The 18,300-nt window shown below is 33.6% G+C and overlaps 1 protein-coding gene across 6 annotated transcripts in view; it reads right to left on the bottom strand.

Moving 5' to 3' along the window:
• LOC118188183 (uncharacterized) overlaps positions 1–18,300 on the bottom strand; it is a 441,836-nt gene that overhangs the window by 134,704 nt on the left and 288,832 nt on the right. For all 6 annotated transcript variants that reach the window (XM_085809431.1, XM_085809430.1, XM_085809429.1 and 3 more), the window contains one exon: positions 4,504–6,235. In XM_085809431.1, the coding sequence (XP_085665557.1) occupies positions 4,504–6,142 (1,639 nt within the window). In that variant the 5' untranslated portion in view covers positions 6,143–6,235. The remainder of the gene's footprint in view (positions 1–4,503; positions 6,236–18,300) is intronic.

Raw genomic sequence — 18,300 nt, forward strand, 5'->3', positions numbered from 1 at the left:
GTCAGCCGTATGATAAAAAAAAATGGGACTGGCCAGAAAAAAAAAAAAATATATATATATATATATATAAGGAAAAAAAACATATATAAAGTCAAAAATCTGAGTCTCAGTGCCGAATTCCAACATTATAGATATTATAATACCATAATATAACGTTAGTAAATAATGACCAAATAAAAGATACTATGTGCAGCTAACAGACGTTTCTAATGCTGTAAAGCACGAGACGTGTGATGAACTCGACGTCGTAAGTGCTGGATTTTAATACATTACTTATAGTGCACGGATTTGTTCTTTATTAAAAGACATGTAAAATAAGAGTATTGTATAAGTAACATTTTAACAGGTGCAAAGTGTATAAATGAAAACTGAGCTGAATGTATTAATAAAATAAGAAAATACGGACAGTAGAATATCTTAAACTGTAAAAAGATATAAGCTTCAATAATACTCCATTTCAGCAAGGGAAAAAAATTATAAAAAATTCAGTGTATGATTAAAGCTAACAACTGCAAACACGAGTATAAAATTATGTTTAAAAATCATTTATGAAGTAAGTCTTGAATGAGAAACATGTACAGATCAAGTCTAGGTAAATTTAGAAATTACGAAGTGTTTTTTCCCTTTATTTGGAAATATCTAGTACTTAACGCAATCTAATTAACGAAGGATTTAAAGTAATCATCAAATTATATGAACTTAATAACAGCGGAAATACTATATCTCAACAGCATAAAAATTCGTCGGTTCAAAATATTCCACATGCATGCAAACGCTTATGTTCAAGTTCCAGCATTTTCATACTTTTTTCTCAAGAAGGGAAGGGGCAATTAAATGTAAATTGACTTAAAACTATGTACTATATGTGACAACTAGGGATAGTTTTCTTCCTATCTAAAATGTAGTATTAGGTAAAGAATTACAATATGTTTGGAAATTATTCGGCTCTTCATTTTGAATTGAGCATCAGAAAAATCAATAGTTATCAGCTCGCAAAATTTTATTAGTTTTTGCTCAATAATTTGCTTTAAAATTTGCTTTCCTATATGCCTGTCTAGTAATATGCAAGTGAAGTAAAAATACCTAGAAACAGATACTCATGGAAGTAATCATGGATGTAGCGCGTTTGCCAATGGGGATCAAGCCCAAGCTGCAAATACAAACATGCCGCGGTTTAGTTACTGGATGATTGTAGACCATTTTGCTTCAGAAACGCGTAAGGTCAGAATTATTAAACAGATGCATAGCTAGCAAGGATGATACTAAGTCCAAAAAATTTAGCACAGGCTAATTACTCATGCAAGAACGCTTGCTTACTCAAGTAAGAAAGACTAACAAGAAAAAAGTGGGTGTGGGGTGTGTGATTATTAAACAAAGCCTCGAGGGCTATCTGTCTAAAGGGATTGGATTGGATTGGATTATTCAGTTATAGCAAAGCACACGAGGGCTATCTGCCTAAAGGGAGGGATGCCTTTCGTGGAGGTCTTTCTAAGGAAAACTGGCTCGTATACACGTTACACATGGGGAAAACCACGAAAACGCCCATGCAGCCAGCCCGTTCGCGGGATTCGAACCTCGGACCGAACTACCAGCGTTCAGCGACTTTACCGCTCGGCCGCTGGTTGCCTAACAAGGGGAAAAAAATTACTTTAAATAAAATTACGGCTTTTCTTTACAATTTTTACCGAACAGAAGTAGACAGCAGTAAGAGTTCACCTCCCCCCCCCCAAAAAAAAGAGATGTTTGGCAAGTTCTATAAAAAAGAGGACAGAAGATAAACTAGATAAATACCTCATTATCTACATTAGATAATTAGTTTAATTCAACCGCGAAAAACAATATTCCTTCTTTGACAGCAGGCAAGTCGGGTAGCTGTACATAATACTTAGATGTGGATAGAGACGTTATATTTAGTCCCAAGGTTCTGCGAATAAAAGAAATAATACTACTCTCTTCTTTTATTGAATATAGTCGGACCATGGATGAAACAGCAGTGCGATTCCCATAAAATAATCAAAGAATACTCTGAGTGTCTGCCGGAGAATCAAACTACTGATGGTTTCTCACCATATTTCTTTCTATTTCTTTCAGTTGTTTGACTTCATCTATCACTGTCTGACATTTTCGGGAGATAAAAGAAAACAAGAGCGGAAATAGCCAAAATGACACTTTTTGATGTAACTTTCACAAAGAAACTACAAACGTCGTGTGATATAAATCATTTACAAGTTCTTTCAACTGTGGAAGTCCATCGGTTACAGTTAGGCAAGAATACTCTGCAGAGAGTTCACAATAAGTTTCTAGACTGATATATTTTATCTTTCATTTAACAAGGAAGTCTCTCAGACAAGTTCCGGTATTGATTGATTGAAAAATCATAAAAGATGTGGTTTTTGCTTTTTCCATCTCAAGCGTCGCTAAGAAGTAAATCATTTTGTAACTTCTGTTCATAAAAACCTGAGCAAATAAAACTGTTGAAAGTTAGAAAACAGGCAGATATATGAAGAAATAGTTTCCTACGTTCTCTTCTTATAAAACTTTGCCTTTCAGATGCAAGATTTGTAGAAAATTTTGAAAATAAACAGATAAGCGATAAAAAAATTCCCACTGATATTAAATTTCAAATGTGATCATTTTATATGATTCACCATTTTTAGACACTTTTTAATTAAACATTTTGCAAGTTAGATATGGTTAGAGCACACAACGGTCTACTCCTTCGGGGAGGAACTTCTATGGAAAACTGGCTCGTATTCATGTCCCACATGGGGAAAACAACCATGTAGCTAACGCGTTCGTTTGGGTTCGAACTACTGATATTCAATGGTCTTAACTACTCGGCCGCTGCTGGGGTGCAAGTTAAGTATGGAATGATATATTTTGATCACATACTTAAAGCGCGAGACAGACCACTTACAATACCCAACAATATGAAATTTCATGATTTGCTATGAAACGAACATTTTTAACGATGGTTCAATAAGTTTATTTTTTAACTTATTAAAATAGAGTAATAATTTTTACAAAATTGTGCTACAATAAATAACTAATTTACCTTCGTAAAATAATCTACACCACTATGAAAAATATTGATGAAAATCGACATCCATTTAAAAATGCGACAGTTTTATCTCAGTAAGACAGGATTTAAAAAAAAAAAAAAAAAAAAAAAGACGACACTCTGTTCTTGATCTTACAATAGATTTTATTCCTCACTTATTTAGAGATTTAGAGACTAAAGAAAGCCATTGGTATCATATAGACAATTTTGCTGCAAATTCGTAACGAAGTTTAAAAAATTTACAATATATTTTAGCGCTTTTATAACACTGCATATATGTAAGATCTAGTCTTCTTTTCTAACGTAAACTGCTACTAGACCAACATGAAAATATGTGTAACGAACTTATCGCTAAGCCTAGAAGATAAGTGCAACAGAGAATAGGTGTAAAAGACCCTTTTGTTGAACTCAGTTATTTACAGACGGCACAGTTTTCCGTACTTACAAAATCCACCATCCACTAATTGCGATAAAACTAAAGATCATGGTAAACTAAACTAAATTTAAAGGTAAGCTACACAGATTTACTTAACCTAGCAGTTTGACTCACAAACCTACACCAGCGTGATACTGACTTCGGCGGCAAAAATGAGAAGCCGAGATTCAAAATTCAAACAGCTAGCTGAGATTATAACGTGCGCATTCAATAGCGAAAACACACTCTGACTAACCTTTTCGCTACTTCGGTTTAAATACTCTCGTTCACCTTTAAGTCATTTACATCCTAACAAAGGAGACAAGGAGTTATAGAAAAAGCTAACAAATTAAAATAACTATTCATTAAAAATAATATAAACCCGTAATATGCGTTAAGTTCAAGCAGTTTCTCTCAATTACAGATACTTAAGCGAATGTATTTCTCAGAAGTAGATATACCAGAACATAAAACATTCAACGCCTGTACAAAACCGGCGTTATTTCTATTATGAATTTGAATTAGAATCAATTTATCTAAAATGTTCCTGCATGCATATTTCCTTTCTAAAATTTTTACCTAGGAACTGATTAGTGAAAATATGCTCGAATTTTTATTGAAGTTCAACATTTAAAAAAATCCGCTCCGATAAAATAAAGGAAGCGGAAAATGCCTTAAAATTTTATCAACACTGTTATCGGTCGGGTTAACTGCATAGACATAAACTATGGATGTGTTCCGATGCGACTGATTTGTTATTCCTGCTTCACGGGATTTCTGTTCCAGTGACACAACAGTGAATTAACGAAGCAAATACTATATCAATACTACTTGTGCATATTAGGTGTCCTCCATACTTCTATTTTATCTAGCTATCTATATGAAGATTCAAGCTTGGACGATTCGTGCTAAGAAAGGAGGAGCAATGACAAGACAATAATACTTATGGCTTAATATTTACATAAGGATATACAAATACTAAACGATACGATAAAAATACACATGATTATTGTTAAGATGTACTTACCAAGGTTGATAGGCGACTGGCCATTTTTATCGATAGCTTCCAAATTGGCTCCTTTTTCAATGAGCCTCAAGACTAGATTGTCGATTCCTTCATGGGACGCACGGTGAAGTAATGTTCTTTGGTTACTGTCCACCTGATTAATGTCACTACCAACTGACAGCAAGGCCTCTAGGGGATCATCAGGCACCTTAGGACTGCTATCTTTGACAGTATCCCCTGTAGGCAACTTGGCACCAGCACTGACTAGAAGTTTAACAGTTTGGGGATCTTTGGGCATTGATGTTTTCATCAGGCAATCAGCAAGAGGCAAGTTGCAATGAATAAGCCACAGTGTTATATGATGAGATTGCAGTGATGATGTGAGAGGAATTTTACTTAAATGCAAAGCAAAATCTATAATTTCTTCAGATGATAAATGAGGAGAAGCGACTGTATATCGCATTGCTATCATTCCGTGGCCTTCCTTGGCATTACAAAGGTATTTCTGCGTGCAGTGTTTGACATCAAGCAACCATTCGGCGAAACTATGATGAAATAATATCTTTGTTCCTCCCTTTCCTTCGATTAAAACTTTCGATAATAGCCGCAAACGCTTTTGATAGTCTTCCCAAGTTAAATTTGTGTTTCGCGTCCAGACGCATTGATACAAAACTTCTTCTGTCAGAGGTTTTCTTGATGCAAGAATGACATTAAGAATAGATAACACTTTATTGAACTGTTTTCTGACAAATAACCTCTGGCAAAGCCAAAGATAAAGACCATTAAGAGTGCCTGGTATTTCTCGAATTTCTCTGAGCATTATAAAATTTTCACCTACGCCATCTAATACTTTTTCAAGGTACATAAAACACCCGTTGCTTTTAATATGTAGTTGATTCAACATCTCCGCAGTTTCACGACTCAAGTGTTGTCTCAAAGCTTCCTCTTGATCCAACCTACAAAGAATGTATTGTTGAACATCCCGAACAACATGTGACTTTCTCAGATCATCTAAGCTAATTTTTCGAAACCCTGTAAACATGCGAGTAACAGTTTTGCTTTGTTTTCTTGAGGAACATATGAGAAGTAGCCAGCGAGGAAATAAATGATGATAGTTGGACAGTAATTCAGCAATACTTCTGCTAATGCCTCCATTCTTGTCTCCAACAGCGCCCAGTATCGACTGGTCTACAGAATCTACAAGAATAAAGCAAGGCTGACTCGGCGGATCTATCTCAAGAAGAGGAAACAGAACTCCTTTCTTGAAAGCTTCATCGGGGTTGCGTTCACATTCGGCTAGCTGGAGAGCAGCTTCAACTTCAGGACTTTTAATTCTATCACTATAACCACTGAGAAGAGGGGATGCAGTTAGCTGGCTGATTAAATTGTTGATGAAGGAAGCAAGTGAGAGACTATTAATATCATGTGCTTGGCAAAAGTGATAAGCCAATAACCTCTTGCTTAAGGTACTTTGTTTGCTATGAATATTGGTGGGCCAAACCAATTCACAGCACAAGGCAGTTTTGCCAGAACCTGGCCCTCCAGTTACAAGTGTACCACACGTTTTCGAAGAGGAGCGACTCTCTAAGCAATGACTTATTTTGGCGAAAGCCCATTCTCTACAAAAAAATCTCTTGCCGTGCAGAAGACTTTGCGTCATGGTTCAGCTGCTGTTTCTTTCACGTGGATACTGGCTGCGTATAGAAGTCAGCGCTTTCTGCCTTTCAGCTCCCCTTCCCTGCGACGAGACATTCTGAAAAGGAAAGGACAACATTTAGCAATGAATACATTATAGGCGAGGAAAGTGAATTTTCAAAACTAAACTAAACGGAATGTTCTGAATGTGTAACGAAGAAAAATTTCTTTTAAATTCCATGCACTGAAGAGTTCTATTTACTACAATCCAATTATACAAGTTTTATAAAAATAACAAGGACAATTTTAATTTAAACATGATAACAGATGAATTTACGTTAAAATCGGAAAATGGTTTCATCTTTTAACATATTTGATATATATTCATTTACAAGCGCGTTTATTTGAATTTTATAAATAAAAAATCTACAAATTGCTTTGTCTAGATAAAGAATCATAAAAAAGGCTTTGTGTGTCATGACAGTTGTAGATAATTCATACACATATAGGTAGATCCATTAAAGGAAAAGCAGTAAAATGGAAACCTGTGTGCTTCAAAATGAAATTTCTTAAATCAGTTTTAAAGTACAGAACAAAGCTAGGCAAAGTGATTATAACTATACAAAGTTCAGTTAAATGGCGTCTTCTCAGTATTTCAGATTCAGTTAATATTATGAGTCAGATGTAAAAGCTATATATGACTCTGTTCTTACAGATAATTTTACTTGCGATAATTAAATTACAGAAAAGTGCGAGCACTGATTAATGACTTAACAGAAGCTATCTTTATTCTTAATAGCGCTTTCTGAACGGCAGAATTATCCTTATATACGCATTCGTGATACACAAGATTACAGCAATATTCAGGATAGTCACAACATAACAGAAATCGTGACAGCTTTAATTTCCTTTCCGACCCAATTTCTGAAAACATCATAAAACATTTTACGATTCGATTCCGTCCTTCCAAAATTAGTGAAGCATGTGCGAAACTTAAAACATACTCACAAAAACCCTAACATCAACGATAAAATCTTTTCTGTGCATTTGAGAGGAAGTTTGTAAAAACTACCAATATAACAAGATAATATATACCCCATGCAGCATTCGTAAATCGTAATGCCAAAGGTATTCTACTAATACAGAAATACATGGAAACTGAAAGTATCTAATGGCATGACTGCTAAGTATGTATTATCTCAATTCCTTAAAATGCTTAACCAGAATTTAAAACCTTATTTAAAAAAAAAAAAAAAAACTCGGAGATCTTCTCGGTTTTCTCTTCAAATAGTGAGAAATATAAGCCTGTGATGATCGACGAATGGTATAAACAGACGTTATTTGCATTGCTTTTTGCATAAAACGTAAAATAATCTCGCAACGATATTTTTTTTTAATCTCTCTCTCAGAGTTAAGGCATCTATTTACCTATATTTCTGAAAGCACTCCGTTCATTGAAGAACACTGCGGGTCTGATTAAGGCATGAGATTTAAAAATGAAGAAAGAAAATGAGTTAGCTAATTGGAATTTCATATCTTTTTGTTAACAGTTAACAAAAAGGCAAATACCGCACATTAGCTGAAGTTTGATTTAAAGAAAGTACAAAACTGATTATGACCCCCTCAAAAAAAAAAAAAAAAAAAAAAAAAAGAGAAAAAAAGAAAGAAGAAAACTCAAGAAATTAGCTGCGCAGGGGAAAACACAATCGTGCAACTCAGGCTTAAGCTGAGGATAGAGCTGACTCGCATTGTAACACATCCAGAAAATTTCCGGAGATTCCCGTAACATTTGTCTCTTCCGTAGGAATCGAACCTAGGTAAAACTACCAGCATTCAGACTCTTAACTACTCAGTGATGAAATTGATAAGTTTCTTCTGTGCATAGGTTTCATAAAACTGCAATGTTTCAGAAATCAAGTTTTTTTTTAAGATCTTAAGCATACCAAATTTAATTTTACCTAAATGACACACCTTCTCAACAGCAGATATATAGATAATGAGAGTGTTGATTATAGTTTCGCTGTTGCTTTTACTTCACTCCTGTGTTGTTCCTCTTGGGAACAATTTTCTTATTTTTAGTTTTGGTAGAAAAATTAGATGCGTCTAACCTGAAGTGATAGCAAATTAGAGCGAAAAGAAAAATTTTGACTACGCAAATTAAACAGATATATATTGGGAAGAAAGGTAATCCACTAGGAAGTTTGGAAGAAAGGTAATTTCTATGTACGAGTATTTCATAAGCATCCACTATATGAAATACTCGTACATAAAAATCTTTATCAAATTCAACAATCTTAAAACAGAAGATTTCCAGAAATTTTGTGAAGCTTTCTGTAAATCTGATACCACCTTTATCCTATTTAAACATTTCTGAGAATGATTTCTTATAAATGTTGAACTTTATATGAAACAGCGAATGTGAAAGTCTTTTCCGCGACTACATGAGTAAATCCTGTATGCAAACAATCCACAAACAGCTGTATACCCAAGAAAACTGAACATAGTTATGCAAAAATGAAAGGCAAACACGATACTGAGGAACAGGAGGAAAACAGAAGTAATCTGCACGCTACCATTTATTATAAACTCAGCATTCGCAGTCAAATGATGGGAAGAAAAAAGAATTACACGCATTCAAATAACAGACAAAAAAAGTACCAGCACAATTGTTAGCAAAGAGTTCTTTTCATTAACTTTATTTACTACTCTTAAATATTTGTCATCAATTTGGACGCAACGCTGTAATAAATAGAGGAGAAAAACACTAGTTAATGAAAATATAAAATAGGTCACTATGCGACTTGAAAACTATATTTATGTGTTCGAGTAAAAACTTCAATAAAAATGATTAAATAACAGTAATTCATATCTAAAATCCCTTCGAAATAATAATAAAGGAATAAAAATTTTGTGCTTTATGAATCATTTAAGAACGAAAGAAAAATACACTTAAACGTGAAGGTAATCAAAAATATTGCATACAGTTTAGCAGTTAAAAAAAAATGCGTTGTATTTAAGAGCTACGAAATGAAATTTCGCGCTCCATTTACCATAAATAAAGGATAGCAAATAAAGAAAAACTGCTTTCCTCAATTAGTTTTGACACTGCACGTCTGAAATGTGAGGTCTGTAATTAATGTCTTCACATTGATTACTTTCATAAAAAGAATGCTGATTTCTACAAATGTTTTGGTGCAGCATTATAAAAAATGTAATATTTTGTTATTATTTACCAGTGTGCATCGTTCAAACAATATTATCCATTTACTCGGGAAATTTACGATACATGCTATGTTTTCCAGCACAAAAGACTATGTTTCTTATTTAAGTCTTATAAATGCACACTTCACATTTTTGCGTGCAACTGAGATAACAATATTACAATATAATGTTAAATCATATGGCTGCTAACTTCGATACATGAACAAACTTCCCAACGAATAAAAATACTAACGGGCACAGTTTAAACTTAACTACTAAACAGTAAGAATTTCGTTTTATATTTTAGCGGAATATAAGTTTGAACAAATTATTTATGAATAAAATGTAAAGATTTTCATTTACTTATTTTTATTATGAGAATGGGTCAAAAAACTGAGTACAAAATATAGTTTAGAGTAAATGAATTGCAATACACAAATTTCATACTTAACGCACTTGATGTGTACTTAAACGAAATGTATTACTCAGAAACAACTTTTATTGAAATATAATTTGCCAAGGATCTATTACTAAAGTCATATTCAAGATTTTATTCTCTCTTCTAATGAACACACTTAGTTATCCTCTTCTCCGTTGATTTTTCAGATACTTACGCTCTAGACTAGAATACAAATTAAAGCCTAACAAAAAGTAAGACGTTACGATTTAAAAAACATCTAAGATTCTTTGCTATTTTTAGTTTTAGTTACTGCCTTTTCTGTAATAATTTAATTTGGAATCTTCGAGTTACGGACCGCATTAGGATTTGAATTTGGAAATAGTTGATTCTACTAGCAAAACTTTGAAAAATGAAAGAAAAGTTTACACTTTAATTTTGGCGGTGTTTTTCCGTGGGAGCTTATTAAGACATGAATTTTCTCCAGAGCATGAAGCATTAGATCTGCGTTTCTACATAGTTAACACTGGTAGGCGTGGCAAAGCTTGAAACCTGAATTTGTAATTTTAATTATTTTTCATTTGGGTGAACACCAACAGACTTTGCGTGTTGTACACCTGTATCTTGCGTTAAATTTAGCATACCAGCTATAATGTCGTAAAGCGATAATTTACCTTAAATCATTTCATTTTAAATCGAACAAGATATTTCTGTGTTTTATGCTATGTTTTGTGTCACTGTTAAATTTAGCTCAATGATTGCAATGCCAAATTACTCACTGACGCAGCTTGTGACTTGCTAAATTAGTGATAGTCAATAGCCAGTCTAAGCCAGGTCTTACAGTTTCATCTCTCAATCAATGAAATTCTTATATAGTTAAAATATATTTTTGCGTAATCTTTCTGAGTAATTTATATTTAAAAGTCTTTAATTCGTAAAAAATGCGAACAGATGCATAAGGAATAATACGTTGAAACCGTAAAAAGTGAAATTCTGGCCTTACGAAATAAAATCTTTATGAAATAAGAACGTTACGCTAAATCGTTAAAGTATGGTACATTAAATATAGTGAAAAAATAATATGAACGACGGAAATTTTCTTCTTGATAAAAATTAATAAGCAATTTATGTTCTTAGATAAGCGGCGAAGATTTTAAATAAAGATGCTAAAAGGACTACATGTCCTTGAATCGTGATTGCATCGCAATCAACAGAACAATTGTATCGATCGATAAGGCTCATATTTAAGATGGAAACGTTAGACAGCAATGGAGAACAGAAAACCCAGAAGAAATCATCATCTACAATAGAAGTCATCTAGAATTGACAGAGATTTCGGGTTGCAACAAAAGAGAAGAGGATACAATAAGATGAAAGTACGTAATAACGTCATCAAACTTTTTGTAAAGGCGCTGAACAACAATGCTTACTGTCTTTCTTGAAATGCTTGACTTTGGAAACTGCCTCTGTGGTGTGGTGGAGAGAATAATCGAACTCAGAGACATTTTTGGATTACACTTCTCGAAGACAGTGACCGAAAATAGGCTTTTGTCATATAGTCAGTTTTTATAACTTTTCACCGCTTTTAGATGAGGCATTTAATGTGTAAGTATTGATTTATTGAAGCAGAAGGCTATGGGGGCGTGATTGCGATCTTTTTACTGAATAAACTGAAAATTATTCATTATTTTGAATGGAATGACTTTCATAAATCTGTACATTATATAAATTTTTAAAAAATCTCACAAACCGCAAACAGTTTGCTAATTTAAGAATAAAAGTCATAATAACTCTGAAAAAGAATGCAAAATAAAACAACTTGGAGTTTTCATATTTGGAAAAGCTTGTTTCCTGACAACATTCAGTCAAATTAGAGTATTTATCAGACCTATATCCAAATTTTCATGTTTTCCTTGGTTTCTACAGACATATTATTGCAGAAAAAAACAGCAGCATACATTGCCAGACATATTCTCAATAATAATTAATAAAAATATAAACTGTTATAAACAATTTCAATACTATATTTTCTTCTTTAATATTGATAGTTACTTCATTGCTTTATGTACTAATACACAAAAGAATTTCAAGTTTACATTGCTTGAACTAATATACAGTTTTTATTCCCATATTTTTCTTACTTTTTAATGACAACTTTTTAGTTTATTCCTTTAACTTGTAAGGATCTTAAGTTTTACTAATGTTTATTTTATTTTAAATCTTTACTATCACTTCTTATTTTCTACTTCCGGCCAGAATTATAAGCATTAAAGTATTTATGCAAAGTTTGTCTGGCGAACGCCAAGTACTTAAGTTGTGGCTTTTTGCCAAGCGTGAGAGAGGAAGCAGTTAGTCGAAGCAGGCCGCTTACCTTAGAAGTTTACTCAGTTGCTGGTTGCCTTCCAGGCTAGAGGTTTTAATCCTCTTGATAATTTTTAAACGTATTGTAGTGTTCACAGTTCTCTGTACTACATACGGCTTCCTGTTAATATAAGGCCAATCTTCCACGTTTATTATTTTAAAGTTAAATTAGAGTTTAGTTTTATTTTTATATTTTTACGTTAGACCCCAAGTAGCGGGTCTGTAGTATTCCAAGTAGCGGTGTATTCCGAAGTACGGAAGTTTTTGTAAATAGAGAAAAATAAAGGGTTTTGTATACCCTTCTTGTGTATCCTGTCTACTTCCCACAGTTTTGAACATAGCTTTAGTAAGCTCTCTGTTCCGAGTCAGGTCCTTGCATGTTCCCGAAGAAGGTAAGACGGAACATCGAACCTGATAAACTTTTGTGTATAATTTCGCTAACGTGTTATTTCAGTGAATAATAAACGTGTTATTTCAATGAATAATAACAGCAGATTAATTCTGCATAAAATACTTTGCATTTCAATTTACAGCTTACATGTTAATAGCAATATTATATATATATATATATATATATAATGTTGCATGATTTTAAATTAATTTAGTGCAAAAACAAGTTACTACTACTTGCGCAATTGCTGCAAAGTAAGTTAATAATAATTTATTTACTAAATAATATTGATTAATTGATTATATTATCTTCTAAGTTTAATTACACTTCTAAGTTTAAACAAATGGCTATTTGTATTTTTGGTACTTCTCATTCAAATATAAATCGCCAGCAGGAAAAGTATTCGGTCTACAGGAAAGTTATGCCCGTTTTATGACAACAGTTTTCGACACGTAAGCACATGTTTATTTGCCGTATGTTCGGCTCTCTATTTTTATTGCTTAATGTATACATACTGAAGTAGCAAGTTAACTAAAACGAAGTTGATTCACGTTAGCCTTAAATATGAAGCGACAGTGTACCCATGGCCACTGATAAAATTCATTTACGCCACTGTATTTTATACGAATTTCAACAAGGAAGAAATGCTACAGAAGCATGTAGAAATTTATTGAAAGTGTTTGGTGAAGGTACAGTTTTTGATAGAGCATGCAGAAGATGGTTTGAAAAATTTGAAACAGGTGATTTCAAACTTTCTGATAAACCACGTTCTGGGCGATCATCTTCTGGCCGTTCTGGCGACGGTGTTGTTACGACATGCTGGAGCAAGATCCTTTAGTGACAACATCGGAGATCGAAGAAAGGCTTAATTCAGCTCAGCAAACCATTTCGAACAATATTCGGAAGATAGGATTGGTGTGGAAATATTCAAGATGGGTGCCACATGAATTAAGCCAGAAGAATTTGGATAATCGAGTCGTCATATGCACATCTCTACTTGCTCCGAACAAAATGAAACCTTTCTTGAACCGTATGATAACTGGGAGTGAAAGAAAAGTGGATCACCCAAGGAAACATCGTAAGGGAAAGGACATATTGTGAAACCCGAAAACATAGCCCTCCCACCTCTAAACCAAATTTGACCCTGAATAAGGAGAATGTTGTGCATATGGTGGGGCATTCGAGGACCAGAAAATTGTGAGCTTTTAAAACCGAACAAAAAGCTCAATTCGGAGAAGTACTGTGAGCAATTAGACAATTTAAAGACAACAGTCCAAGGAAAGAGGCCGGCGATTTTCAACAGGAAGGACATCGTACTGCATCATGATCATGACAGACCACATGTTGGTTTGGGGACTCATAAAAAAATTGCAGAACTAGGCTGGGAAATTCTGTCACATACACCATATTCCCCTGACTTAGCACCCTCTGACTATCACTTGTTTTTGTCCTTACAAAATTTTTTTGAAGGGGGAAAAATTCAAAAATGAACTAGATATCAAACAAGCACCAGCTCAATTTTTCTCATCAAAAATTACATCATTTTTCAAAAATGGGACATACTAATTGCGCTCATGCTGGCAAGAAATCATTAATAATAATCGCAAATATATTATTTTAATAAAGTTTATTAACGGTAAGAAAAATTTGTATTTTGTTTTATTCTAAAAACGAACAGAACTCCCCGTTAGACCATATATCATAATTAATCAGCGGTAGATTTCGCTGCTCTAGATTTCTCGCAAAAGATGCTGGATGCAACGTCGTGCTTTCCTTAAATTAAAAAAAATCAATCCTTTTTTACCTCTTTTATTAAGAAAAATGCAAATAGCCTTAATATGCCTCGTTATAAGTAGTTCAGCTGTAATCGCACAGTGAAACAGAATAATTATGTAAATACCATTGGCGGCTTAGCACAGCGGGACAATGCGCTCTGGGCATCCTAAAGATTTTAAAAATAAGCAAATTTTTTAAAAAATAAGGTACTGAGCGATATCGCCAAAGGCAGTGAGTGCTACTATAAAAGAATAAAGCTATTCATCCTGGATAATAAAGAATTGCTTCGCTTTCCAAAGAGTCGCTTTTTTTTAAGTAGGATACGTCCAATTATCATTACACAGTGTTCAGCAAACAGCTCTACAGGCAGCTAATCAACTTCTTTACCTTCTCGATACCTATTTACATTTCAGGTACTGGAACATTGAGCATAGCCAATGTGTTTCCTTCAGTATGGGAGATAAGAATTACTTCTTGGCAGTCGTAAAGATAACTTCCAATGGAACAGGTACCTGTAAATTTAATAGGAATAACCAGTTAACAAATTAACTCGGATGAAACATTTAACAAAATGCCAAAGAAGATGTCTTAAATAGAATAATTAAAATTTTTGGTTTCGGAAGATTTGGCTCGATTGATGATGCCAACAGTTGATATTTTTTGAACTTGTAATCATCCTTCAATAATTAATGTTACTGTTGTTTCACATGCAATTACATTTATATAAACCATTTCCTGAACAAGAAATGTCAAATAAACCAAACACCTCATATCTTTAAAAACAAAATGCAATTTTGTGTTTTGACATACTATAAATAATTTGGCTGCAGTACATAATCTACTTAGCTACTTGATATCTATCCATAGATAGGTAATAAAAGCTAATAGCACTTAGCGGAACAACTGCTTGTCCCTGGTTTACTGTACTGTGTCTTTATTAAAGGTTAGCAACTCACTTTGAAAAATGATGAAACTGTACAACATAGATAGTTTTAGGCAACAAAATCATCCGTGGCTTAATAAAGGAATTAATAATGGGCATATTTTTTCAAAGCAATATGCGCTTCTCCTTCTACAAGCACTTTATGATAATAATTACATCCCTCTGCTTTTCAAAGAGCAGCTTACTCAGAAATGTGCTGCGTTAACAAAACTGACAATCAACAGCATCTAGAAGAAAAGCGCGGCAGAACATGCGCTATACTATAAGTAAGACCGCGCACTTTGAACAAACTAGAAAATGTAAAAAAAGGACAAAGTCGTGAGCATGCACCTAAGCACATACGCGAAAAATAAGCATGCATCAACGCGTAACATAACACCATTTATTGACTATCAAATCTCATGCTATTGAACTTTACGAAGTCGGTTGTAAAGTTAAATTAGTGTGCTTGAGAAGAAATAACTTTTCTCCTTCCAATCTCTAAACACCAGAACCTTCCAGAGTCTAAGTTATCAAATGTATTCAGAAGGGGTTATAAGAAATAATATTCCTCTATTTCCGATTATATTATCCTTTTAGGAGTAGACAAAAGAACATGCACTGTGTGTTCCTAATGTTGTCATGAATCAATGGATTATAGATATTGCGAGTCACCAGCTCTTTCGTCTGCCTCAACTGTCTGGCAATTGTCCAGACAATAAATTATCAGAATCGCAATTACACAGAATTAGAACGATGATTGCATTATTTTATGCCACGAAAAGAACGGACCATCACTGAAATACAGCCAATCGGTTTCTCGAAAAGGCTATTACAATGTGGGAGGTCTTTTATTTCTTTACGCATATAAAGGCTTTCATTAAACCGACTGCTTATTACATTATTGTACTTAAGTAAATTGATTTAAAACATGTGAATACTATTTAAAGCATCTGCTTGCATTCATTTGCGTAGGATGTTATACGATAGAATTATGGATAAAATATATACAGAATTTGGGCGAGGTTAGTTTCAAAATTCAACTTCATCAATTTTTAAAGCCAACAATTAAAACGGATCAAAATTCTATGATGATTTACACTTAAAATTCAGAGTTCTGAGGAGTATCTAAGAAAATATACAAGCAAATCTTCATCTGGGAATAGCTTAACGAACGTAGCAAAACACAGCACTTTTCCCCTTCAAGTATTAATAATACATATACTTTCATGATGAGAATACACGAATACTTACTTCTAATAATTCATTGCAACTGTTAAAGTACTTACTAAAAAAACAATAATATGAAGAATGTGTTTAGTCAGATTCTCAGATTAAGACGCAGTCACAGTCTTAATGTGAGTGATGAAAAAGGATGTAGTAATTTTGATAGCCTAGAACGTAGACCCATACTGAAGAAGAAACTTGGCAGCCGTGTAAGATCAAATATTCATTTTTATATATACGCGATATATAGATAAAGGAAAATATAAAAAATAAATTATAATTTAAATTATAAATAGCCCCTTAATGCTTAATTTCATATTTCCTCTGTTTATTCTAAAAATAGTAATCTCTTTCTGCACTGCGTCATTTAGAGACCAATCCATGACATATGACTCTGATATAACACTGAATGATGTAAATGGAACTAAAACTCAAAACAGTCAATAATAATTTTGCAGCAGTATCAGTTCTCCAATCATAACGCACTGAGAATCATAGCTAAACCTTCTCTCCTTTGATACCAGTTTTCCGGAAACCCAATATATTTTCTGAAAGCTTATATCACAAGTAAAAAAAATATGAAGTCTTAGGGGCAGAGGGACAAGCGTTTAGGAGCTATAGAACCCAAAACGTATCATTGAAGTGTGTATGGATGGACATATTTCCGAAATGGCGTCTCTATTTCTTGTATGACCATGCATTGTCTGCTTCCGAAGTACCTGATGGTAATATCCTACAAAAAGAATTGGTACCTGAAGAATTTACAGGAAAGATCCAGCCTTTGGATATTCATTTTTTCAGATACTACAAATCTTTTGTTCATTACATAACAGGCACAATCATTATTGAGACACAAGAGCACATTTGGCATCGCGATAGTTTTCTGGCCCTGCAGTCCTTTTCACTATATCAATCCTCGTTTTAAGAACGTGATTAAGTAGGCTTTTTATAAGGGCAGATACTTGGACGACGAACCTGAAATGTGGATAGCACCAATGGATTATTGCTTCGATTCAGTGACAAATAATGAGAGTGCAAAGTGAGAGGCTATCGCTTTTGTAAAATGCGCCCATTATGAACTGTCATTCTGCCTGTCTCACTGTTTATCTGATGAATTGCACATTGATTGTCTCTCTTGTAATAGATTTTGTTTGAAGTCAATAACAAGTCACATTTCCAACATCCCAACGTAAAATGTTTCTTTTCAACGAGTTGTTTCTTCCTTTATATTGAGATCCCCACCTTCTTACCATATTATTAGTTCATATAAATACGTGAAACGAGCATTTTAGCGACTTTTGGTGTCATGTTTCCAATTCTTTTCTGATACTTTGTGGGCCCTATAGCTCCTAAACGCATGTCCCTTCCCTTAAGATTTCACAGTTTTTCTACTTGTGATATAAGCTTTCAGAAAATATATGGGTTTCCGGGAAACCGGTATCAAAGGAGAGAATAACATGTCAGTCTGAATTAAGATTTCATCCTGAACACAACGCACTTGCTTTCTACACTTCGCCCTCAGTGGAATGCTGCCTACTACTCTCTTCTTACTGCAAAGCGTCAAAAAAATTATTATTTTAAATAGGCACAAATAGTGTGCCAACATGTTTACTGAAATAAAAAAGAAGATTTAATCTGCCTTTGTTATCACTTTAATATACATTATGGATCAACATTCAACGCAATCAAAATTCTTGCTGTTCATTACGGATTCCACATTCTGCGTTCTACACCATCAATGTTGTTAAGTCTTTTTATTATATATATATATCAAAAAAATTGTAAACTATAGCAGTATTTTCACTTAAAGAACTCTCTCAACGGAGCATCAAATATTAAGGAGAACAATAAAAACTAGATAAGAAAAAAAAAAAAAAAAAAAGAAAGAAAGAAAAAGATATTTCCAAA

Source organism: Stegodyphus dumicola, chromosome X2 (genome assembly GCF_044657685.1).
Source record: "Stegodyphus dumicola isolate Sdum_Otavi_A_Nest chromosome X2, ASM4465768v1".
Taxonomy (NCBI): domain Eukaryota; kingdom Metazoa; phylum Arthropoda; class Arachnida; order Araneae; family Eresidae; genus Stegodyphus; species Stegodyphus dumicola.